This window comes from Onychostruthus taczanowskii, unplaced genomic scaffold (assembly GCF_017590055.1).
Source record: "Onychostruthus taczanowskii isolate IOZ18803 unplaced genomic scaffold, ASM1759005v1 scaffold16, whole genome shotgun sequence".
NCBI classification, from domain to species: Eukaryota; Metazoa; Chordata; class Aves; order Passeriformes; family Passeridae; genus Onychostruthus; species Onychostruthus taczanowskii.
In genome coordinates, this window is record NW_024498795.1 from 13,959,950 (window position 1) to 13,986,899 (window position 26,950).

The 26,950-nt window shown below is 38.9% G+C and overlaps 1 protein-coding gene across 6 annotated transcripts in view; it reads right to left on the minus strand.

Annotated features, from left to right (window-relative positions):
• The window catches only part of TRAPPC8 (trafficking protein particle complex subunit 8), a 52,236-nt gene extending 43,348 nt beyond the window's left edge, over nt 1-8,888 (minus strand). For 3 of the 6 annotated variants that reach the window (XM_041399274.1, XM_041399275.1, XM_041399273.1), the window contains exons 1-3: nt 8,540-8,888; nt 2,968-3,162; nt 4-87 (exon numbers count right to left, since the gene is read on the minus strand). In XM_041399274.1, coding sequence (XP_041255208.1) covers nt 4-87; nt 2,968-3,162; nt 8,540-8,696 — 436 coding nt within the window. In that variant the 5' untranslated portion in view covers nt 8,697-8,888. The remainder of the gene's footprint in view (nt 1-3; nt 88-2,967; nt 3,163-8,539) is intronic. The other 3 variants (XM_041399278.1, XM_041399277.1, XM_041399276.1) reach the window with 1 other exon arrangement.
• Nucleotides 8,889-26,950: the final 18,062 nt, after the last annotated feature.

Genomic DNA, 26,950 nt, shown 5'->3' on the forward strand with positions numbered 1-26,950 from the left:
TACCTGAATAAAACGTGGATGTGTTCAGTTCCATCAGTGTCTCTTTCCAATTACTGTACCAAGGAACACTAGCTTTAACTGAGCGATCTGATAGAAAAAACATGATATTATTATACTAAAAAGGGTCAGATGCAAACACACTCTTGGCTTTTACACTCTGGTAGCGTGAAGTAGAAAAAGTCTACACCATGCAGGCCCATGAGGGGCATTGAGGAGATTTGACTCCAGCTAACCTTAACCATTAATATTTCAGGCTTCTCAACATTTGACAATGTACTTCAATGGAAATCAAGATTAATTTCTAGTTCAGACCCAATTCTAGGCTTGTACAAAAATGGAAATTCTATCAAGTAGCAAAGACTTAAGCTGCATCAACACTTTATTCCTGTTTTACTAGATGGAAGATACTGTAAATCTAAGGCACTAACTTGTGAGATTTCCAAGCCTATAGCCCTAGTTAAAAGTACCTGGAATACATTAGTTGCTGGAAGTGGTTGCCCCAACATTCTCTTTCATCTCAAACATATTCCTCCAATGCCTTATGCCAGCATTCATATCATGCAGCCCTGAACAAACAGGGAACTGATCTAGTAGAAAAAATTCTTTCCTTCTCTCAAATAATTTAGTTCTTTAATGGGATCATTTTTTTTCACTTTATATGTGCACCAGTACATGGGAGAAGCAGGCATGGCTGAACACGAGCAACTTTTCAGCAACCAAATGAGTCTCCCAGCACTAGATTATGGAACTATAAGAATATTAAACAAAACTGTAACTAAGTAGGATTACAAACAAATCAATACAACACAGCAGTTCCAAAACTTTTATCAAAAAAGGAGTGCAAGATTATGACCCCAGTGCCAGAAACAACTCAGCTTCTTAAACACTGTTATCTTTCTTTAAAACAAACTGCACTTGATCACCATTAAAATTAAGGAAATATATCTTAATATCATTATCCTAGGAAACTAATTCACTCCCAAAAAAGAACAAATTAAGAACCTACGAGAACATTTCCCATTTGCAATGCCAAATGATTATGTTCTGCTGCCAGGAATTAATGCATCCCTTGGTTTGAAGAAAATGCTCTAAGAAAGTTAAAAAGAAATACCCTAAATGTCTTAGTAAATACTCCTATTCATTTAAGCATAAAGAAACCCTACTTGGTACTTCCTCATATTCTCTTACACTGTAATGGGATACAAACTCCTACATCAAAAGCACTGTCAGTGTTTTGTGAAACAGGGTTCCACTGAATGACAAAGCTACTACACAAAGTTGTCCTTCTGTGTGATCTTAAACAGCTTATACACCTCTCCTCCTGTCAAATAAGCATATAGCCAGTCTGAATGGAAATAAGTACCTAATCACTGACAGATAAAAGATAGTCAAACATAGTAATTTGTACATCCGAGGCTCCAGCAGCAAATATGGAAAACAAAAGGAGAGATATTTGCTTCTATAACTACAAAGCATTGCTTAATATAGCCACTATTTTTCTTCCCTTCTTTCAACACCTTACTTCTAAACTAAGGTCATTAAAAACCTCATGGAAAAGTCTCCTCACTGAAATCATTCTGCTTTCTTAGGGTCTTTCCATCTCTAGAATTGAAGCAAACTTTCCATCCAAAAAAAAAGTTTCATAGCAAAATGGCAATTCGCCAATGTGATCCATAAACAAGGGCACAGGAATTTAAAAATATGTGGGATTTTCAAGAAATCTCAAAAACAAGAGGTTTCCAGGCTCAGGTCTTTTGCTTTATAACCAACATCAGATAAGACATCAAGTTGAAGACTTATCTTGTAAATTAGGTAGCCAAGTCATAAGAATTATGCCATTTTTCTGTTATGAACATTAAAAAAAAATTTCCTACAGCTACATCAGTCACTAATCCTCAAGAAGTTTTACCAGTCCACTGCTATAGCAGAGCCAAACTCTTCACTGCAGGCTGAACTTTAAATACAATAAATTACGCATGTTTAAATAGGGCAGTGCATACATGCTTTGAACTAAGTACATGCTCAGAGGCTTTAACGGATTAGGGTCTTAATTGGGAGAAGCACAATCTTCTCAGCTACTAAGATCAGGTCTCATTTAGCATTGTTCACAATGCCTCATCCCTTGGAGATCTGAGAAAAAACATTTTTAGAATACTCGAGTCATTCTGACGGTGAAATATGAAGTACAAGTTCCACAGAAGAAAACAAAATTAAAATAAAATGAATCAAAGGAGTCACATACCTTTCCTCACTGTCCCCTTTCCTTAAACTTTTTATGACTTTATCATAAAAAATAAAAGAAGCTAGGATAACTAACTTCAAGATAAAGCCAAACTTAGTATCCACACTCTAAGTTCTGATATTTATTCAGCTAAGTGCAACGAGTCACTGTATCAGTTTTGTAACAAGATTACAAAACCAAAGCATCACCAATGGCCACATTAAAATAATGATTTAACAGAAGTAGAGAAGAACGACAACATTAGAAAAATTAAAATTATTAATTCAGTTCAACCTCTCTTTCAACATTATATAAAGCCAAAAGTATTCAATAAATCCAAAGTTTCAGTAAAAGCAATGTCTCAAAACTGATAAACTCTGAAGAAATTTACTACATGCCATGAAGCTGAAATGAAGGCTAGAAACCTCAAGTCACTGTGTCAGTTTTGTAACAACAAGATTACAAAACCAAAGCATCACCAATGGCCACATTAAAATAATGATTTAACCGAAGTAGAGAAGAACGACAACATTAGCAAAATTAAAATTATTAATTCAGTTCAACCTCTCTTTCAGCATTATATAAAGCCAAAAGTATTCAATAAATCCAAAGTTTCAGTAAAAGCAATGTCTCAAAACTGATAAACTCTGAAGAATTTTACTACATGCCATGAAGCTGAAATGAAGGCTAGAAACCTCTCAGCCAATTCCAGTTTACTTTATGAAAAATACAATACCATTACATACCACTGATGTTGAGATCATAATCTCCAGCTGTGATCACATTAGCTACCAGTCCTTCAGCAGGCTGACTGACAGACACAACATCATGCAAAAGTTTCCGAATAGCACCGGGCTGAGGTGGGTGAGTAATGATGTTGTTGACAGCGATCTTCAAATTTTTGATGATGTGAAGCTGATTATTAGGATCTCTCATGTGAACTAAAAAGGAAAAAGAAGAGGATTTGTTGAGGAGTATAACAGACAGTTAAAATAGATGTCATAAATTAGTCTTTTTCCAACACATTTTCTCTTTAAAGATTGCTCCACTAAACTTCTCCATGATCAGTTTTAGATCACAGTCCATAATGCTTGACTACCAAAAACGGCGAGGAGGAAGGTGGTAACAAAAATTTACTTGATGTTCAACATTAGGCTCATCTAGGCAGACTGATTAAAGAACAGCATAGCATCTTGGCTGGTAAGAATATCCACCCCATCTAACATAGTACGTGCAGATCCTACACTGATACACTCACTTCCTTGTGTAACATATCAACTGTCATGGAAAAGCCATAGGAACCATGTATGGATTTCACATAACACATCATCAATTTTCAAGAAATCCCCTACACACAAATAAATAGCATTTAAGAAACTTGACAGGGATAACATAGTATTCATTCATCCAAAATTAACATATCCTAAAAGACAAGCTGAGAGAGTTGGGGTTGCTCATCCTGGAGAAAAGGGGAGACTTTAGAGCAGCCTTCCAGTACCTACAGGGGGCTTTCAAGAGAGCTGGAGAGGTACAAGGGCATGTAGTGACAAGACACGGGGGACTGGTTTAAAACTGAAAGAAGGGAGATGTAGATCAGATATTGGGAAGAGGATGGTGATATTGGTGAGGATGGTGAGGCATTGGAACGGGTTGCCCAAAAAAGCTGTGATGCCCTAACATTGGAAAAGTTCAAGGCCTGGCTGGACAGGGATGTGAGCAGCCTGGTCTAATGGAAAGTAACTCTAACCACAGCAAGGTAAACTTAGAACTAGGTGTTCTTGAAGGTTCCTTTAAACCTAAACCATTCTATGATTTTTAACACTATAGCTTCCTTTGTAGAATCTTTGTGAAAATTGCTCCCTAAAGCCATCTGTTTTTTAAAAACTGTTCACAACATTTTCAACACTCCTTACAATTCTGGGCCTGCTGTGATTTTTCATGTAATTTCACCCTATTTCAAACTACAACCACCACCAAGCAAGACAGACTGTGAGTGCAGGCAGGACACCCTGACTAAGGCTGCCTAAGCCACCTGGTGCCACTATGTGCCACACAGCACAGCCTGACTCCTCTGCATATTATTTGCACAAATTCCTGTATAGCATATAAAAGGTAGCACGAAGGAGAATTCTTACTATTTTCTTCATCTTTAAAACTAACTACAGGATCCACACCATAAAGGTCTCAATCTGCTCCAGCCTGGAAAGCACTGCACACCTTCTCCACAAGCCTCTTCAGAAGTAATGAGGATGTAGCTAAAGTCAGATCACACTAGATGTGCTCACAATCCATCTTAAATGTTAAAACAGATTTCTAATGTCGTTCAAATCTTGACTGGTGTAGTTCTACCTTCCTCAATCACATATTTACTCCCAAGCTTTACCAGCACTCAAGCTCATGGGAAAACACAGTAAAGCAGGTTAGAAAACTCATCCTGCCAAAAACAACCGAAAATTGTGCGGGTTTTTTCAACTATAAGTTTCAAACTCATACATCATAAGGCTTTATCAACACCAGAAAAGGCACTTGGTATTGGCTAAACTTTACTTATTTCAGTTCAGCATTTCTATCAGAAAGCTGAAGCAGTTGTTTTGGATGGGGCTTTCTTCATCTTATCCCATTGGTAAATTATCAACCCTATTTTGAAATCATCAAATGTAAAGGAAGTGGCAGGAACAAACAACTAGGAAGCTAGTTTGTTTTCACCAGCACAGCTGTAACACTACAACCCATCCTTGCTGTCTGTCCTAAACATATCAGCCATAATAATGAAGAGCAACCATATTTCCATACAGAACACAGATGACATCTCTGGCAAGTGTTTAATGTTAAGGACTTAAATAACAGACATACTTGGAACCACAAAAAGTGCTTGTTTTAATACCAAAAAAAAGACATGTCTAGTGTCACACATGTTTATAAGATCATTTGTTATAAACATCAAATGCTTATAAGATCATTTCAAAAAGTACTCTGCCAAAAGTGGCAGCAGTATCATGTATTAGAACAGTATCTTTCTCATCAAAAGTTGAAGACAATCAGATGCTAAGATACACACAAAGAAGGAATGCCTAACATCACACTAAGCTTGAATAGCACAGTGTTCCCACTATAGTTCCTTACATCTTGCATACACTTAGGGCTCAGAATCAGAGAGTTATCAGAAGCTCTTTTTTTTTTTTTTGTTAAGGTCAAACACTTGAATTTAAGAGTAACAAATGCTATCTTAAAGTGACGCTTGCTAATTGACATGTGTACTGCAATCCTCCCTCCCACAAAGACAGTATTAGTTCATAAGAGTATTTTTAAAGAATGTTAAAAACAGGATCCTATTTTAAAGAAAACCTACTTATATATACAGTATATGCCTACCATTCTATACAATGCATACACTTGTTAAATCAGGCATCAGTTGTTACTAACAAACAAAACATTTAAGAAATACAGCCACTTTGAGAATAAATATGAAGGTATAAAATCCTCAGTATACTTCTGGTTTCCTTTATTAAAGGAAGCTGAAAGTTTGGGGAGGGTTTTGGTTTTGCTTTCCTCTAAAGTCAAGACTTATGGGGACAGTAAAGCTGTCCTTTCACTTTTTTAAACATTTCTCATTCACTAACAGGAGGTGACTTACTTACAGAAGTCAAGAGGCTAAAAACTACAGGACAGAGTATCCTGAATCTGTGCTCAGGACACACTACCATCACAGTCTGCTGAGTATTGCAAGTGTATTTTTGGCTACACCAACATTAGCAAGTCTTTGATAGGCAAAAGTTGATGAGTAGATTAAATACTGATTTGTGCACAGGGTGGTCCTGCTGCATCTACATTACATATCTTTGTGAGGTTCTACTTGAAATTAGATAGAATCTGGCCTCCTTAAATTGAGCAATCTCAACAGTGTGTGGTTTTACACTACCTGAAGGACTACGCTGTGTTCTGGTCCTTCCCATCTCTGTCAGCACATGAAGGATGACTGATACACGCACAGTAGAGAGCTCAGCTTAGCTCCTGTTTATCAGAGTTGTTTCTGCACATATGTCAGTAGATTAATTTTCTACCTGCACTGCTTCTCTAAGCAAGAAGGCTGATGAACACACAGCCTTCAGCTGGTTCAAAAGCTACGTAATTCCTTATTTCAGACAAAAATATGTATTGTAACAGGAGTTTAAAAATGCTGTAGCAAATCCATGACTGAGCTTTTCAAGTTATAGAAGAATTCAATAAGCTATTCATGTACTTTAAACTTCTGCACAAGCAAGGGACAGCTTATTTCTAAAGGGATGAAACACCAATCAACCCGATTTCATGTTACAAATTCAATGAAACAGCCACTAAGTACAGAGAGATGGATGAATTTAAAATGGACAACATTTCACACCCCCTTAAGAAAAATTGTGCTTAGAAAGGAAGACATCAAAACAGAATTAAAGAATCACAGAGCTGTTATAGTTGGAAGGGATCACTTGAGATCATCTACTCCAACCTCCCTGCCAAGCTAGGATCACCTCGAGCAGGTAACAGGAACTGCCTGGGTGTGTTTGGAATGTCTCCGGAGAGGGAAACTCCGCAACCTCCCTAGGCAGCCTCTTCCAGTGCTCTGCCACCCACAATGAAAGAAGTTTTGCCTCATGTTGAAGTAGAACTTCTTGTATATTAGCTTATGGCCACTGCTCCTCACAGAATCCCAGAACAGTTAGCACCACAGTATCATAATCATACATAATATGAGAATAATAATATCTTAACCATAAGCAGTAAAGCACAGAGCATGTCATGTACACACATTCTGCTGTACCACAATCAGATCATTTAATCTCTCTGTCCTTATCCTCACACATGCTGCTTCTAACACAAGAACGTACAGTCAGCATGCAGTAACACTTTTCCCAGGAAGTAGGAAGTCACTCTTGGAGTGAGGAACTGGAGTCAGGCTTGTGGCCTGCTGGATCAGAATATGCACTAAGTAGTGCAGCAACAAAATCCACTGTGCCAACTTTCACTCAGGAACACTGAGGATAATTCAGGTTTGCAAGTTCCTTAACTGTCACAATAATTGCACCAAAATAGTTGCAACTAAGTGAATTAATTAACCTTTCAAGTGAATGCATCATTTTGAATACTTTGCCTGGTTTTGCTTGCTAGATGCATTTTGAGAGCCTTTCACTAAAAGAAAGAGATAACTTCAGAACTCTAAAGATGTGCATTCATTATTTTTATCTCTGCTGCATTCTCACAAAGCTCATAAGCATTGTTAAACAAAAACATTTATGAACAAGTTCTAGTTGATAACCTACTAAGACTCACCTGAAAATTAAGAAATATTTTTAACACAAAGTAGCTCTTAAGCTGTTGCCATTTTTTTAAGAGAGAAATGCAAAAATCTAACAAGAATGACAGTACAAGCTTCATTTTCTTGCACTCTTTCCTCAGCACATGACATGCAGAGGCTGCAGTCTGAGCTACATGTCTGTCAGAAACCAAATCTGACAAATGTCACTTCATCACTATTCTGACAATTGCAAACTGCTGTCCTGCACACTACTGTAATGAGCAGCAGCTTGAAATGCACAGCTCACCTGAATTAAAATTCCGGATACTCAGTTAAAACATCAAGCTAAAAAACTCTGTTGTTTCTCTTAAGTGGTCAATCTCCTGTTTTTCCCCTGCTTCACCACGTGGTCATTCTGCCACATAAGCACTTCGATTTTCACTTCTTTGGACAGGTCTTACGGAAACATCAACCAAAAAAAAAAAAAAAACAAAGAAAAAACAAGGGAAAAAAAAAGGTATATAGGATAAAACTAAAGGCAAGAGAAAGGAAAGCCCTACAACTTAAATTGCGATTAATGTTTCTGAAAGACTGGCCATACTTTCAACGCCTGGCTATGACAAGTGTGAAATCCAGTAAAGTCTACAGCCAGAGTCAGGTACGAGTACTAGGCAAGTAACAGCAAAGTGGTTTTAATGGAAGACAAAGATCCGTCTGGAAGAGCTGAATTTGCAGACACCTTCCTCTCCAGCCGTGGGATGTCTCCAGGAGAAGCCAAACTTCCCCGCTTCCGCAGACCCAATGAAACTAAGCTGACTTAACAGCTGTCACCTGCGACAACCGCGGCAAACGCGTGTCTCCGCCAGGGCTGTCACGGCTCCCGGTGACACCCGTCCGGGCACTGGGAAGGGGTGTCGGGCCCGTCCCGCCGGCGCAGCCCCGGCGGGCGCAGCCCCGCGGGACCCCCGGAGGCCGCGGGCGGAAGGGAGCGGCGGCACCGCCTCCCCCGCCCCGTGTAAACAACGCGCTCCGCTCCCGGCACCGACCTTCCGAGGTGAGGCGGCAGAAGGGCCTGACGAGCTCGGCGAAGCTGAGGTTGTTCCTGCGGGTGAGCCGCTCCGCCTCCTCGCTGCACAGCGCGGCCACCAAGGGCACGAACGAGTCCTGGATGAACTCCTGCACCGACTGCACGCACTGGGCCATGGCCGCCGCTCGGGGCCGCCCGAGACGGCCCCGCCACCTTTCTCCGCAATTCTCCGGGTTATTCCGTCCGTCTCTCCCTCCTTCCCTGGCCGGTGCCTGTCCGCAGCTCCCGCCCGGGCCCCGCTCAGCGCCCGCCGAGCGCCGCCATGATACGTCTCAGCCGACCCCCTCGGGGAGCGCCCGCTCCCGGCGGCCCCCGCGCCCGCTCATGTGATTGGCCAAAGGGGCGTCGCCGGGCCGGGAGGGGGAGGCGACGGTGGCCGGCCGGAGGGGGGGGGAGGGAGCACACAACGCAGCCCTCCCCCCTACGGAGCGGGCAGTTGGTGCGGTCTGGGCGGAGCGCGGGATGCTCCAGGGGATTCCTGGCGCCAGGAGCGGCTTTGGCCACCGAGCGGGAAAAACAGTGCTGTGGGATTTATTTAAAAAAAAACAAACAACAACAAAACAAGCCCAAAAATAACAACAAAAAGCGCTAAAATGACCCCAAAATGAGAAAAACAGGGGGAAAAAAGTGCCACGAAACAACAAAAAAAGCGCGCAAAAGTAACGACTAAACAAATCAAAACAAGAAAATTGAAAAAATAAACAACCCTCAAAACAAACAAACAAAAAGGCCAAAATTACCACAAAAGAAAACGGGGCGTGTGGGGGGAAAGTAAAAAAGAAAAAAAAAATCCAAACCAAAACAAACAAACAAAAAAAAAAGCTCCAAAGCAACAACCATAAAAACACCAAAATAACCCCAAAACAAAACAAGGAAAATATGCAAAACAGCAACAAAAAAGCACCACGATTATGCCCTCCCCACCCCAAAAAAATGGGGGGGGGGGAAGCCCACCAAAATAACCCCAACACAAAAACCCCACACACACAAATAAAACACGTGAATGGTTAATCATAAGTTTATATTAAAAAAAAAAAACAAAAAAACAAAAAACAAGTTCCGCTTCAACATGGGGAAGAATTTATTTCCACCAAGGGTGGCAGAGCACTGGAACAGGTGTCCAGGTAGGCCATGGAGTTTCCCTCTCTGGAGACATTCACCCACCTGGACACATTCCAGTGTCACCTGCTCCAGGTAACCCTGCCTTGGCAGGGGGGATGGATTAGATGATCTCCAGAGGCCCCTTCCAACCCTAACAATTCTGAGGTTCTGTTAAAAAGTAGAGTTGCTGGGGTGTTCTCTGGCAGGTCTGCTCAGTTGTATGCAAAGTTGTATGCAAGACATTCAAACTGGGCAAAATAGCTTCATTTTAAAACCTTTGCCTATTAATGCATGGTATTAAACAAAACCCTTGTGCACAGCGTGGTGGGCAGCTGTCCTGGGGGATTTCCTGGCACTAGGAAGCTGGTTTGTGGTGGGACAAGAGCTGGCATTTGGCCCCAGAAACCTCCCGCAAAGGAAAGTTCTGTCAGTTTTATTCAAAAAAAAAAAAAAAAAGGAAAGAAAAGAAACAAAACCCCCGCAACAATAACCACCCCAAGAAAACAACAATAATAAAAGCAGAAAAAAATATCCCAAATAAAACCACCCAAAAAACCCACAAAATTCCCCAGAACAGTTAACTTTCCACTTCAACATGAGGAAGAACTTTACAGTGTGGGTGAATCTGGTGTGATTTTCTAGAGAGGTTTGCTGTCTCCTTCACTGGAGATACTGAAGAACTGTGTGGATGCGATCCTGTGCCCATGCTCCGGGTTGACCCTGCTTGAGCAGGGATGTTGGACCAGATGGCCACTGTGGTCCCTTCCAACCTGACCCACTCTGTGGCTCTGTTAAAAATTAAGGAGTTGCTTAGGTGTTCTCTGGCAGACCTGTCCCTGCTCAGTCGTATGCATGAAATTCAAATGGGATGAAATAGCTCCTTTTCTTTTTCTTTTTTTTGAGATTTGCATTTTAAAGCAGGATTATCACCCAAAGTCCTTTTGTATTTGTCACCTGAGCAAAGGAAGTCGTGCAGAAGACAAGAGTGATTATCCATGGTGAAATAAGTGGTGCTGACTTTTAATACCCTACCAGGGACAGTCCTTGGGACAGAGCTTGTAAACATCACAAAAAAGCTCATCTTCTGTGAATGAAAAAATAGTTTTTAATGTAGGCAGTAAGAAAAAAAATCTAATAGCCCATACAAGTTGCTATTGTTCAGGGTTGGGTCCTGGGAATGTTATCTAAAAGCTACTAAATATTGCAGAAAAAAAATGGTTTTTTGCTTTGATAGATTATTAGAACAAGGGGAAGGCCAACTTTCACAATATTTATGGCTTATCCTCATTTCAAAATTCCCCAGAGTTATTCCATAATCATGTTTTCACAGATGCTTTAAACTAGGACCTCCACATGGATGCTTTGTGAAAATGGTGTTTGTCTCCCATTCCTCTTGCATTACTTCTGAACACTACATGAGTTATATCCAGTAGAGTGAAGTGGATCAGAACACCCGCTCCTGTGTACACCTGACTTGAGGTTAAAAATTCTTTTAAAATTCGGACCATTATCATGTCCTTCTGGCAGAGATTCAATTTTTAATTTAAATTTCTGGCAGAAATTCAAATTTCGTGTGGCTATTATCAATCTTCAGTAGCCACTACAGAATGACAAATCATTCATTTTAATTGTAATTGTGTTGGAGGTTTGTTTTTTTATTATAGCAGCTCTAAACTTATATTTTTGTGCTCAAAATTTATTCTCTCTGAATGCAAATGTTGTACACATTTTCTTTTTACCTAGTATTCTAAACTTTGTGCTTAGAACATCTCTGTTTGGATGATCTCTCCCAGTAGGACACTGTCTACAGGACTGGTTTTGTCACTCTAGTTTAGTGCTGCTCTGCCATCTCATGGACTGCTCTCCTCAGACAAGGTAACAGAATCACAGAATCAATTAGGTTGGAAAAGACCTCTGAGATCATCGAGTCCAGCCTTTGACAGAACACCACCTTGTCAACTAAACCACGGCACAGGTACCATGGCCAGTCATTTCTGGAACACCTCCAGGGATGGTGACTGAGAACCTTTTGATGCAGCCTCTCGGACTCGCCTGGAGTACTGAGGAGGGATGAACAACCCCATCTTCAATGCACACAGCAGCTCAGGGTGTTGTATCCCAGATCTCTTACTAAAAATTGAGGCAGTCAATTATTTACAAGGCAGAAGATTTATTAGAAGAAGTATAACAGATCATTGCTAATGACTTGTAGCACCCCAAGTCTGGCAATGTGTGCACAACACTTTGCTTTCAGATTCTGACAATGTATAAATAGATAGGACAGACAGTGGACAGAAGTACAAAAGGATAATGAAATGTCATGAGTGCATGTTTTAACCATCTGAATTGTTTAACTGAAAATACTGGTTATTACAGAGAAAGCAGTGGATCAAATGAAATGGTATCTGAACAGAAGTCAGAAAAGTATAGGATGAACAGTAACAGGAGATGCCTAATCAGGGAATAGAAAAAGAGAACAAATAGTAAAAATTGTGAAATTAATAGATCGGAGCATATTCACTGCTTCATTTGTAAGAATAACCAGAATGTGACTGTAAAATTTGGAGCTGAAACTGCTTAAACTGCTTAGCTTTTACCCTTTGACGTTTCTTTGCTGCTGCCGGTTGTGCTTTTGTACTCCTTTTGGGCTGGAAGCTTCCTGAACTTGTAAGTTTTGCAATTCTTTTATGCAGATAACCAAGCTAGATCTTTCTGCTGAACTCAGCTACTGCTGCTGCTGAGGAAGTTCATTTGAAAGGGTTTTTCCATCTGTTAATAAAATATTTGTATTACTGTGTAGGTTTAAAACAGAGGAAAAAGAATACAGAATTGCAAGAGCTGCAATCTCAGGTTGAATCCAAAACTTTCATTTGCAGTCATTTAAATATGGGATGTAGTTGTTTCCCTGTGGTAGTTGCAGGTTAAACTATGTCCGTGAAAGTTTACAATGTGGATTCCCAGCTCTTTGCAAATTTCAACTGCACATTTGAGTTTATGCTCAGTTCAAATTTCTGAATTACAGAATTAATGTTTTTCACAGCAATCCTCTGCAGCATAACTTGAAATGAAAATTTTAAGATTTAGCTAAAGTCACAGAAGACGCTATCTATTGGAGGGGTGGAATTGGTTGAGGGTTTTTTAATAAACCACAGCAATGCAAATAATTTCAAGTTCAATACCAACATGGATTTACAACCAGTTAGCTGTTGTGTGGTAACTCCTCAAGATTAATCTGGGACCCTGATTTTTCAACTTTTGGATTTGGTTATGACCTTCACAAACCTGAGCATTGTGGTCATCTGTGTTTGCAGACACTGGTATGACAGACAGAGGTAAGACAGATTGCTGCCAGAGCGAAGCTGTGGTTCCTGCATCTGCCATGCATCAGCAGCTCTCTAAGTTTCACTGCCTTCCACAAATCAGGAAAAGCTCTTTAAATGCCCTTCTGCAGCTTGCAAGACAAAGGAAAAACAACACATGCACAGAAGAAAGAGGAACTCCTCCTAAGCTGAATAAACACAGCTTGTCCTTTCCCAAAAGACAAGGACAAATCCCAGTTCTGAAGTAAGATTTTAGACAGCAAGGCAGTAAGAACTGCTCAAGTGTGTATCAAGGCCAGGGTGGCTGGGACATGGATGGTCCAGGTGATTCTCTGGACAGTCTGCTGGCTGAAGCAGAAAGTCAGATCTGAAGCTACAAGGATTAATGAGAAAGGTTTGCCCAGCTATGCTTCAAGGTGGTAGCAGGGATCAATCTCCTGCTCTCCTAAATCAATGGTACGCTCTCCCTGACTACTCAGGATCCCAGTGCCCTTGATGGGCACGGATGGGAATGTGTGATCATGCAGTTCTCCTTCCAGGCATGATAATACAGCTCTTCCAGTGAACAGCTCCAGGTATTTAGAGAGAGCTAGGAGTAGCTCCTGGTGATCCTGCTCTGGCTGGGAATTCTGAAGTCATTCTCCATAACCTCTCTCTTGTCCCCCAGAACCAGCCCTCGACCACCCCCCCGACTCAGCCCAGGATTAGCAGCAATCTTCTCTTCTTTGCCAGTAACAAGAGTAGAAAACAAGAATAGAGTAACAAGTAGAAAGAAAGAAGAAATTAAGTAAAACAAGGGGATCAAAACTCAGCAACAGAGTCCTTGGATCCATTCACTACAAAACTTTGGACACATATAAATATTGCCACTCTCCTTGTAAGAAAAAGTGAAGTTCTCACGCTCACTCTCTCACACATTCTCATACTTCCTTTTTCCTAATTAGCTCAGATATTTCTACCGAAGGTCTGTCGTTCTTGCTGTTCATTTATTTTAAACTGTAGTCAAATAATCTTCCTGATTCTGGGGGTCCCTTTGTTAGGAAAATTCCTGGGGTTGTTGCCCACCACTTGCTGAAACTGAGTCACTAAACTAACAAAGGACAAACAAAGTGGTTCTTCATTTGTAGGAAACATTTGCACTAATTTCTCCAGATCAGTTCCATTTTTGCAGCCCTAGTCACATGCAAAAGCCTTACATGTAATGTGTCCCTATTACAAGGTGTCTACTGCAGTATTTATGACTTAGTGTGTGTGTATATTGTGCAGCTTTGATTTTTAGGTGATCCAAAGCAAGCAGGTACATTTTAGTGGATGGGAGGCAAGCGCTGGTTACAGTATGCATACACATAAATGTAGACAAATAATTGAAAGTATGAAAAAAACTGACTAATTAAATCCCGTTCCTCAGATTTCACTCTGCTTTCACTGAGCTTAGCTATCAGAGTGATGTTAAATTTAGGCAATATAAAGGGAAGAAAACCCTCACTGGAGCAATAATTAGAGAAATGACAGCTGGGAATGTGGAAATGCTGGTGGATATGTGATTTCATTAATAAACTACATATATTCACCTGAGGTGAATCCATATATTTTTTTTAAAGTCAAATGGCAATGTCCTTTATGCAGAGGAATTTACCAAGGCATCTTAAAACTACATTTTTTTCTTATCTTTTTTTCTTAAAACAGAGTCATGGCACATTATTGTTGTATCCAACCAGATTTTCTCTTCTATGTTCAACATATTTAAGTAATTACTCTTGGAGACAGAAGATGAAAATGAACCAAACAGTAGATTCTCACCTAGAAATCAGTATTTTCCTGGTTCACATATTTTTTTCTGAGATTTTTCAATACATAAATACAGTGCTACGTAGTGCAAAGTCATAAAATAATAATAAAATGTTGTGAGATGATAATATCAGTCTTCCATTGTTCACCAGATATTACTCCAGGGGATACAATCAGTTTGAGATTTCCTGTCTTTCCTATTATTAGATTCACCTCTCTATCCTTCTACAAACATACTTCTTTTACTACATTTAAGAGGTCAACAAATGAAAAAGTCTAAACAAACTTTTCCTTGTCATCTAAAGAAATATAGTCTTTGAATCAGCAGTTCAGATTTTCACTGCAAAATGTATTTCAATGCATTGGAAACAATAGGTAGGCATAGAAGGGTCATTTTGAGCTTGACAGAGTTTACCAGTTGCCATAGTCAAGTAGATGAGATTCATCTGTCCCATCACAGGGGATTTGAGAGAAATTGACAGAAGTTTTTAAAACTGTCTTTATTGTATGCTTAAAGTTGTGAGAAGTAGTGTTTCCAAACAAATAATTTGTTATTTGGTTTCTAGTTAATAGAATTTGCTGTATTCCCAGAAAGTGCCTTGTTTAGACTCTCTGTCACTGTAATTATTTTTGACCAAAAAAAAAAAAAAACAAAAAAACAAAAAAAAAAAAAAAAAAAAACAAAAAAAAACAAACAAAAAAACAAAAACATCCCCTGGATATTTGAAGAGGAAGAGAAAAGCAAATGAGAAATGCTACTCAAGAGATTTATTATCTTTTTACTAATGGTATTATCAAAAATGCTCTTGGGAAACGTTAAGTTACATATTCCTTTTATTCTCTGTGTCTGGAAAGTTTAGGGAAATATGAAACTGTCCAAATAGCCTCTAAAATCTATAAGGTTTTCTCATTTTAATATATCTTTCAACCATAATGCTTGTTGAATAAGATCAGCATTAAAAATAAATACTTTTTATCTTAGGATCCATCATGTGTATTTTAGTCTATGATATTATTCAACATCTTAATTGCTGCATTATCATTTAAAGCACAAAGGAATGAATTCTGATCTGAATTATCAGAAGCCACTGGATTTAGTGTGCAAGACATGACTGCACCTATATTCTTCTAAGGATATAGGCCTCAGCTTAGGAAGAGATGAGGGTCAAATTAGATAAAAAACCAGAGCACACTACTCCATCAGCTTCCAGACAGCATAATGCAATACATGAGAGAGCCATCCTCCCTCCTGAGAACTAGAATTGAATGCATAATTATATTTTTGCTGTTTGGGAAGGAAGGGAAATGGAGGAAGGAAAGGAGTGTGATATATTCAGTCAATACTGGTTCCCAAATTAGAAATTACAATACTGGTTCCCAAATTAGAAAGCTCTGACCACAGGATATAATCACTTTTTCTTCCATGTCTTGTGTCCTGTACCAGACATGGCAAGGTAAAATCCAAACTTTCCAACCACTTCTAAACAGCCTGCTTAAATTTTTGCATTTAGTAATTCTGTTTAAGTTATTTCACATTCCTGACTTTTTCTACCCCCAAAATGCCAGCTGGTAGGAGATTTCAAAATTTCAACTCCTGTTCCAGTGTAAGGGGAAAAAAAATTAATGAGGTCATTTCTTGAGGAACAGGAATCAACTGTTAGTTCTACACCTACTATACTTCATCAAAGTCGTCTTATGCTCCTGAGCTGAGCCTGGCAAAGAGGTGTAATGTCACTAATCTGAGTGTGGTCGCTGTGGCTATGCCCTTCTAAGGCAATTTGAAGTTTTTGTGATAGCTTGCTTCCCCTTTCCCTCCTATTCATGATTCCCTAGGGCCTCTTTTCACTCACTTGGTTCACTTTCCAAAAGCCCAGCCTGGTGAATCAATCAAACTGTCTGGATTCCTCAGCTAGGCACCAGCTCAGGCCTGCTGGTTCCTTCCAGGAAAAGTTTCTGCAGAGAAAATTGCAGGGAAGATACACAGAAAAATTGAACACTCAGACAAGCATGCATTTTCGCATGGAGAAAAACAATATACTCATTGCAAATAATTTCTACTTCAAATTGATCAGTAAAGCAGTGAATGCTGTCACTCACTGGTCAGGCAACAAACACTACATGGCAAAACAACAGACAAATCTAGAAAGCTAAGCCAGCCCACATGGGTTACTAACTTGCAAAGAAACATGGGTGGGAGAAAAAAAATACACAGATGAAGAAAGCTGGACTTGGAAGTACAATGCTGCAAGGAAAAAGCGTTGGACTCAAATCTCAGTTAGATGAGGATGACAGAGCTTTCATTACTCTGGGGGTAAGTGAAGGACAGGCAGGAGAGAAGGTCCTTGTGACTGAAGTGGGGTGGTCAATGAATCTCTGTGGAAGCCACAGCTTGCAGATAGGATCAGAGCCTGAGGCAAATATGAGGCATGGGCAAATCAAAATACCGAAGGAAGTTTCAAAAGTTTTCCTAAATGTTGGTACCAAAAAGTAAATTTTGGGCACTGTATTGCCACTTTGCCATGAAAGAAGTGATTTCATAAATGAACAAAAGGATTTAAAACCTGCTCTTAAAATCCTAACCATTAAAGATATCAGTACTTACATGGCTTATCTTTTCAGACATCTATTCTTATTCACAAGGGTTTTCCCTGGAGGAACTATAGTTTCTCAAGGTACAAGCAGAAGCTAGAAATTACACCACGATTTTATAAAACCAGCTTCATGTCAACACATGCTTCACCAGGCACCATGCGTCTACTTCAACTGACCTTACCCAATTACTTAATTGTATGACTCACTCTAACAAAGGTTAAGACATTAAGGTTTTAGAAAGTTACACCAAATAATATAATCATCACAGATTACTTTCTCATATAATAGTGTCATTAAAATCAGGTAAATAGATGAAGGGTCATGATGTAAATAAGCTCACTGAAATTAAAATTCACATTTCAAGGCAACAGCACTGCTGCCTGACATACGTGCATGGTGTAATGTCTCCTTTTTGGGAGTAGGAAATCCTTGCCTCTTTCTGACTTGAATAAATGACAGGAAATTCATATGAGGAAATCCTCTACAATATTACCATTTTCAACTAGGGCAAGGGAACAAAGAGGAAAGGCAACTTGGTGTGCTCTTTTCAGGTCAATCAACAAACATCCCTTGTTGTGCTTCAACATGTATCCTCAACTGTAAAACCATAGCTTCTGTGTGGGTGGGAAAATGCCCTGTGGTTTAACAGCAGTGTTCATTATATGCATGCTCAGGTTACACCAGAAGAATGTACCCCAGATCCCCTGCTGGGAAACGTTGTCCTGTTTCTCATCCCCTTCCATTATCCCCTTGTCGTTTTGCAGATTATCTGTGAGCACAGGTTATCTGATGTATGCTATGCCTTGGATAAGAAAAAAAATTAGTCAAGTTGCACTAGCAGAGTTTCTTTCACTTGCTCTTCATTTACGAGCAGTGAATCCCAAGCAATAAAGATCCGATTTTTCAGTTTATACCGTTGTTTTTCCCATCAGAAGTCATTTGGCTTCTTTGATAGCAGAGCTACCAGGGATGTGCAAGCTGCTTCTCGAGTCTGCTGCCAGGTTGTGTTCAGGCACTAGTTAATCTTCCAGAAATATAGCACACTTTTTTTTTTCCCCTGGATATATGAGATTGCGCTTGACATTTTAGGATCTGCTTTCTCTGAATGGGTCCAATTTATCCTGGAATGCAGATTGTGCTGTGCAATCTACATTGCCATCATGATTTATCTTTCCATCTCTGCTTCCAGCATCTGCAAATACAGTCACTTGGTGGTTGTGTATTTGTTTCCAAAATGTCTATAAAAATATTACCTGTGGTAAGGTCAAGTATGTATGTTTTTGATGCTACTTTGTAAGATCTGCCATACAACATTTATTGTTTCCCAAGTATCTCATTTATATTATATAATGTTATTTTATATTAGTTTGAAGGCCATGAAAGACTAAGTTAAATACCCTACAGAAGTATATTACATCAGCACAATTACAAAACTCAATTATAATTGAAGTTCATCAGAGTACAACCTGAATTGATGTTGCCAAGTCCTGTTTCTAAAACCAAATTAGTAAGCATCAATATATTGATAGTGCTTCATATTTTACATTTTATAACTAATGGGTCAAACATGTTGAGTCCAGCATTGGAGGACTTCCATTGCATGCTCAGAATTATTAACAATGATGAACAGCAAGACAGAAAACTCTTCAGCCAGTTCATCTGGGGTTGTTGTATGCAAGTTTTTTCTCTTCCTTCCTTTTAGAATATTTTTTTAGAGAATTTTTATTAATGCAGTTTAAAACTTACATTTGCATTTTGGCCTAGCAAATTATCCAGTACCCTGATCAGATGTAAATACATCCTTTTGCTCCTTATCAGATACTAACATTAGCACTCTCCTATAAATCTAGCACCAAATCTTACCTGCAGTTTTACCTTCTCTTATTTCTACTTTAGATTTTCTGTTGTCCCTCATTTTACTAGGCTTGAAGTTTCTTTGGATTTGTGCAGTAATTTTTATTGACATATTTATGTTTGCTATCTACTTCTAACTATTGTCTTTCCTTCCTTTTCCAGAAATGGTTTTAAATAAAATAGTTCATTTTCATATTTAAAATACTGCTTAACACCATGTAATGAAGTCTTCTGATACACATCCTAATTTTCATTAATACTGTTCATTTTCTCATCTAATACAGTCTCAGTTTTCCTTATTTCTTAACTTTTTTTTTTCTAGGAAACTTAAAATCAGGCTTATGTAGAACTTATTTGTATGTGTGTATCCACATTAAATGCAAACACTTCTGTAAATGCCTACTCAGCTGTAAGCACATGCACATGTAACAGAGCTTGGCTGAGCCTGTTCTCCCTGTGACCTCATTTGATGTAATTGTTTGTGAGAATTGTGTTTGTCTTCAGGCCACCACAAACTTCCAGCCTGGTGCTCATTCCAACTCTTCCCACCACAATCAGATTTCCATGTATGCCTATACATTTATTGAGTACGGGAAAAATATCATCAGTAATCCCTGAAATCTCTAATGCAGTTTTACCACTGTCTTCATGAGACTTCCATTCTTCACATCAGCAATGACAATGCCATTTCTGTTTTCACATATTATTGACAGGCACTTAAGGGCTCATTTGCTGGGTATTTTAATGTTGGTTTGTTGGTCTGTTTTTTTTTTTTTAAAAAAAAGCTCTTTACTTTTAACCTTCCTGATTTAAAGCTTTCCATATATTATTAATTCTTACATTAAGTCAGATTTTAAATGCGTGTGTGATTTACCAGAAGAAAAACCCTACAGATTTAGTCCCTGATTGATTTTTTTAATAATCCTAGCACTTAATTATCTTAGAGTGGCTAATGACCTTTTATCACATTAGATTATTAATGCCGTCATATGCAAAGAAATTGAATTTGGGTCTAATTCAGATCTAAATCTTAACCAAGTGACACCAAATGTAATGCACTAATAGACAAAATTAGAGTCCAGCCTGTGGCATGGTATTACTATTTCCCTCCTGATTTATTGGACACTAAAAGAAACCAGTAGCTGTCAGAGGAAATTCATTGACTTGATTCTGACTGACAAGATTTCACATGTGCTGGAACATACTTTGTTGCATTCTATAAGAATGCATGCTGCTATCCTGTTTTTTGTGGGTTTTACCTAAGATGACATACAATTCTTAGCTCTCCTTTTATTATTCATTGGGGGATAGCATAGGAGTAAATAGCAAGGACAGGATTTCCTGTCCTTCTTCTGTCATTACATGTTTGATTTAGCAAGTTAATAACATGACTGTAAAGGCTGTTTATATGAGATAATAATCACTGCAGAGTTTGGGCCCAGAAAATGCTGATAACTTCTCCAAACCAAATCTGTGATGGAAATTTCCAAGAAAATCACTTTGACAGGAGATTACTAGTTTTACTGCAGGCCAGATGCAAAGTGAAAGATAACTGAACATGTTGATGCTTTCATCTTGGAGGTGCCAAGTCTACTGCATTTCCCATTTTATTTCTTACTCAAAAGTGGGTCATACTTGACTTCACTTCTGTAAAAATATCAAGCTGTGGAAAATACATTGGATACTGGAAAATATATTCATAAATTGCCAGATATTAGTTTTTTATTATTCTATATTCAAATTTTCTCAATAATAAAGACACAATTATATTCTGTCATGATAAAAAAGACAAAGCCCAAAAGATATTACAACCTTTTTGAACTTTATTTAATAGGACAGATGCAGCTTTTAGCCAAATGAGAAGAATCTAGACAGATCCCAAAATACTTATATGCATTACTGAATGTATCATATATTTCCCAGTACCTCCAGAAATAAGTAGAACACTACTTTGTTCTGAGTGTTCACATGCCTAAGGATACCTAGAAGGAATCTGCCTTTTTTTTTCTTCATTACCACCAAAATCAACCAACAGTTGGTTTGGTAGATTGCTTTGACCGCTGCATTAAGGTCACTGTGTGATGTTTGTACATCTTCAACTCCTTCCATGATTTTCACTTGGCTTCAGCATTCATTTCCACTGTTGGCAGAGAAGCTTCATGCACAGGGATGAATGATGTGAGAGAATATGACAAGAAAAATCACAGCTTTGTTTCCACAGCTCAGCACTCCTTGAGCACCTTAACTTCCTACTAAAATTAACCTACATTTGTGTCTGTTAGCCAACACAAGGACATGTCTCATATCTTTTGTTGCCCTATCTTGTCATTTGCCACAGACATCCCCATCACAGCTGTCATAAGGGTACTGGGTAAAGAAATAACAGGCTGAAAACAGATAAAAATTAGAATCCTTCATAACCTTTATAAATAGAGCAAAATAAATTTCTCTGAAATATCTGTTGTCATTGTTTGTGACATTTAGCCATTAAGCCTTTCCCTATTTTCTTTGACAGACGTAGTTCATGGTCCATCATGCCAGCACAAGGAATGTGGGCCACAGCTGCCCACACCTGAGAAAACGCCACCTCCAATGCTAATGGAAATGTGTTTTTAAAAGTAATCGATGATGACTGAATCATCATTTGAGATAACCTACTTCTGCCTACCAGTATTTTAAATACCTTTTCAATTACATCTGTGCTCAACAGTTGCTCCCTTTCCCAGCCTGGCACTTGGCACAGACCTCCTTCTGCTGCTCATGGCAGGCAGAAGGGTCACTTAAGCAAGAGTTCAGGAGTAATTCCGGGGGCAGAAAAATGAGAAAAAAGGATGAAAGGTTTCCTTGCATGTTTCTGAGCTCCCTTGTTTCCAGGATCACTCACTGGCCTCAGAAGCTAAGTCAGCTTTGCAATGTTCCTTCCCATCAGTGATCCGGCTAAACACTTGAGCCGTTTCCGCTATTCATTCGGAGGGGCTTGTTTTCACTATTTATGCCAGGTCACAGATTATGGACAATTAGGTGCTCCTGAGCTGAGACACACAAATATATGCATGCATGTCTGAAAGTGCAACTGTTTAGAGCAGCCTCAGCATCTCCTAGATAAATTAATGTATTAGCTTTTGTGGGATTTGGGAGGTGTTAGGCAGCCTCTGGCTAAAGACTCATGGCAATTGTTTGGAGGCTAGGCAGGAAGGGAAAAAATGTAGGGCTTTAGCAGTGTTCAGAGTCAATATTCTGAGATACTTAGGTTTTATTTAATCTATCTGCACTGTGTTAAGTGTTGTTTGTTTGTTTTATGTGTTTAGGTGCAGTCTGAGCTAACAAAATGATAAATTGGGTTAAGGGTAGAGGAGTTTTTGCAGTTGAACCTGAACTTTTTGCAGATTGTTTTTTATAGTCAAGTGAAGAAATCACTGGCTAGCAGCATAAGACCACTTGCATATAATGCATGAGTGCGATTGTTCAGCAATCCTTCTATTCTCGATATCAACTTTTTTTCCTGCTACTGACAGTTTTAGAGGGAGGGTGAACAACTTGGCAAAGGGTAATCTGATTTTATATTCTGTTACATTAAAAGGGGAAAGCTCTCAGACAGCATTTGTGGACCTTGTACAGAGTTATTTATAGAAGATTCATCTGTTCCTCAGGGAAACAAAGAAACCTTTTCAACCCTGTCTAAAGTACAGGAATGATCTAAGTTAAAACCTGCCTGCAGGCAAACAGTGTGTAACAATTCAGAGTTTATCCTTGGACAGAGAGCATGTCGGGTCTCTGCTGCACCCTATTTGCACCTTGTGCAATCATTTATACTTCTGTGAAATAACTGCAAAATACCACCTTTTGTGTGACTTAGGCTTTGGTTGTATTTTATATGGCTCCATGGAACTATAGATGATGGTGGCTGCGGAAGAAGAGATTACATCTGCAATACTCCCGTAGATCGATGACAGGCTGTCAAGTATGTTAGAAATGCTGTTGCAGAGTGCTCCGGCAAGCTTGGCTGGTTGTTTTACAGTGGTCTGAGGTTTTACCTCAGTATCCAGCTCCACTCCCTGCCGGAGCTGCCTTCTACATTGCAGAGCTGGTGGGAGCAAGGTGGACTCCTGCCTTAGCAGCTCTGGTGCAAAGATTAGCATTTTAGGAACGGGGAAAACAGGTGGATTTGCTCTAAAATGGCCAACTTAGTAGAAATATCTGAGGAAAAGTCTGTGATACACTGAAAGTTGCAGTCTGGTACAACAGCTTCCTCTAGCTCCTCCAAAGCCAGAGGGGCTGTCAGTGAGTCCTTTCTTTTGTCTTTCCATGCAGCCCCAGGCTGTTATTTTGAGTTTCAAATCCCTATCTCGACATGATAGTAAAGAGTAAGTAAGTGTAAAGGAAGGCCTTTTCCTCTCCCATTAGGACCAGGAGTTTTCAATAGTGCTCAGACACTTAAAGGGCAGCAATGTTTTTTCTACATCTCTGCAAGAAAATTCACCAAAACTTATCCGTCATATCTGACAAATTTTACAAAAGCTGAAAAAAGCTTTCAAAAGCAGCTGCAATGAGCACTAATTCAATTTGCTGTTATTGCTAGAACCAGAGACGTGGCTAAAATACTCCCAGAGGTAGGTGTGCCTTTACCCAAGCCAGACCCTGAGATGGCTAAATCAAGGAACCACTTGCCACATAACAGCCCAAAGCTTCGCCTCCAACTGCTGCCTAAAACCCCGGGGTGTAATGCTCCATCTCCTGACTTCACCATGTGTTGGAGAAATTGCCTTGTCTCAACAACCTGGATAGTTTATAGCATCATAGAATATCCTGAGTTTAAAGGGACCCACGGGATCTTGGAGTCCAGCTCCTGGCTCTGCACAGGACAACTCCAAAATGATTGTCTCTTATAGGAGCAGCATGAAGTCGTCTTCTGTTTCTGGGCTCAGGAAGACTTTAAGTAAGCTGCTAATGTGCATATTTGTGACACTGTCCAGCAGCAACCCTACAAAAATGAAATAATCTTTGTTGTGATGTCAGGTTTTCAAATCACTGACTGTAGGCTTTGCCTGGCCCATGGGGAATGAGATCCTCACTTCTGCTCTCAGTGAATCCTCACACTCATGGTGCATTTTGGTGCTACCAGGAGGCTCAGCTTGTCTGTTTTCAGCTCACTGCTTGATGCAAGCAGGGCTGCAGGGCCAATTAGCACAATCTTAGCAACATATTCTAAGAAGAACAAATACCCTGCATGCTACACCAGAGATGTCATTTGGTGGAAAACGTTTATTCTTTTTTATACCCCCTGCCTTATTGAAAGCCTATTTTAAAGCATTTGGGTTTTTTTTTTTCTTTCTATGTATAGATTCTGTCATTTCTGTATTTCTGCAGGTCTAAATAATATGCCATGGATGTGTCCTTACTGTTGCACTTATCTTCCTTCTGCAGGAATTCCAGCCACTGATATGGCCAAGACAGAAAGTACATACCGAAACTGAACAGAATGCAAAATATGGGTTTGCAGCCTTGAACTCTAGCTGCTAAATAATTCCAGAGATGTATCCATGCGTGAGAACTAACACTATTAAGATCCCTTTTTAATGACATGTATAAACATGTCTGTATAAACAGAAATTCCACCTTTTTAATGACATGTGTAAACATTTCTGTATAAACAGAAATTCCACCAGCATAACGATGGAAGAATTAAGTTTTTTGAATTCATCAAGCTGATATCTAAAAGAGCTCTAAAACATTCTGCCAGTGCCATTGTAAATCTTAATCTCAGACCTAAACCTACGGGAGCTGAATCTTCTTGACCCACTACATTGACTTTGACCGGATAAAGGACATAAAAAATACCTCAGGATTGTGCAATACCAGAAGTATAGTACTTCACTGTTATATGGAGATTCTGAGTTCATGGAAATCAGACAGCCAGTAGCAGCAGCACTATCAAACTCCAGTTATCCTTAATGAATCTACAAGAAAGTTTTGCTGAAGTCTATTTTGAGGTCAGAATCAGGCCGTCACATTGGAATATTTTTTGCTTTTAGTGCAGTTGGTCTAGATTTTCATCATAAAAAAACAAGCCAGATGTGATCTGGGAGGATCCCCCTCCTCAAACTAAATTTTTTTTTTCCCTTTTGCCTTCCAGGTTTAATTCAAAAATATTAGGAGCCAACATAATGGACAAATAAACTCACCACAAACTAATAATTATTTCACCCAAATGGACTTTACTTTTATAAGCTGAATGTTATTATTATATAACATATTAGTGCAATACTGACCCAGTAATACAATGCTTGAGGAACTGAGCCAGTAGTCAAAGGAGATTCTTCCCTAGGTATAGCCACAATGTTGTAATAACGTTTGAACTAGAATATATTGAGTAATGATTTAGCATGAATGAATCACAGTATAAACCATAACAAGTGCTGCTTCTCACTGCTTAGGTATGTCTGAGTAAAATACTACTTCATTTAAGAACTTAGGAAAAATATGTAGAAAAATACAGACCTATAGAGAAGCTTGGACTTGCTGTAATAAGATAGAGCTCAGTGTTGAAGCTTTTTAAAAGCACTTGTTATCCCAATATAGTGAATTCAATTTGGTAGAAGAATTCTTTGTTAATTTTGTTCTGTTTTACTTTTTAAAAGCACTTTTAAATTTGTTATCCCAATACAGTGAATTCAATTTGGTAGAAGAATTCTTTGTTAATTTTGTTCTGTTTTGTTGGAAATGTTGCTGTTTCATGTAATTCAACATGAATACTTTACTAATATTTTTAAATTATAATACTGGAATAGTACTTAAGATGGATGCTAATTTTTGTGTATGGCTACAAAACAATACATTTTACTGGCATTTGGTAGTTTGATAGACTTCAGCTCCACATGACCTGCTTTCTAGAAACAGCCGTATTTTGAAGTCAGCAGATTTTGCTGTTTTTCTTGGGGGAGAATTATGTTTACTTTCAAATAAAACTCCTTGAAAATGTTGAATAAGACTGATCATAATCTAAATGTAATTGACCACCTCCTAAGAATTTGTTCTTTAGAAATAGTTTTGAATTATGAAGATTATTAATATATAGTATATAGAAAGAATATATATTTTAAAAATGTGTGTATTGTATGTCAAAAGTTCAAATTCTTTGTTCCTTTCATTCTCTTTCAGAGCAGGACACATTAGAGAATTTGATTAAGTGTGTAGCCATTCTAAAATTACTCAGGTCTTGAAATTCAATGGCCTGTAGTTTTGCTCATTAATGATAAGAAACAATTTTGATATAATTATTGAAATGTTTTTATTTATGAGCTAAAAGTCCCTATACTTTTTGCTGTGTAAATTCCTAAATGACATGCTATTCTGAAGACAGACTTATCTCCTTCTCAGTTACTGTTCTGATGCTCAGAAAAACTTGAACATTTGTCCACGTACATTTGAAAATTACACTGACCTGAAGAATTGTCTCCACCATGCAAAAGGACCATGCTCTGTACTGCTGGTGGACATGCTCTGAAAAATGAGTAGGAGTCCTCTGCTAAGAGGTGTCAATACTCAGTGAGCACTCCTGAGAATTGATAGTTTGGTCACGCCTGCTCCAAGAATAACACAGCAATTAAATTATGTTTTCAGAAAATGCCTGTAGTGGTAGTGATCAGTATTTTCATCTGTTCTTCCCTAAGCTCATGGATAACCATAACATAAGTTGAGTGCTTTTCTGGATCGAT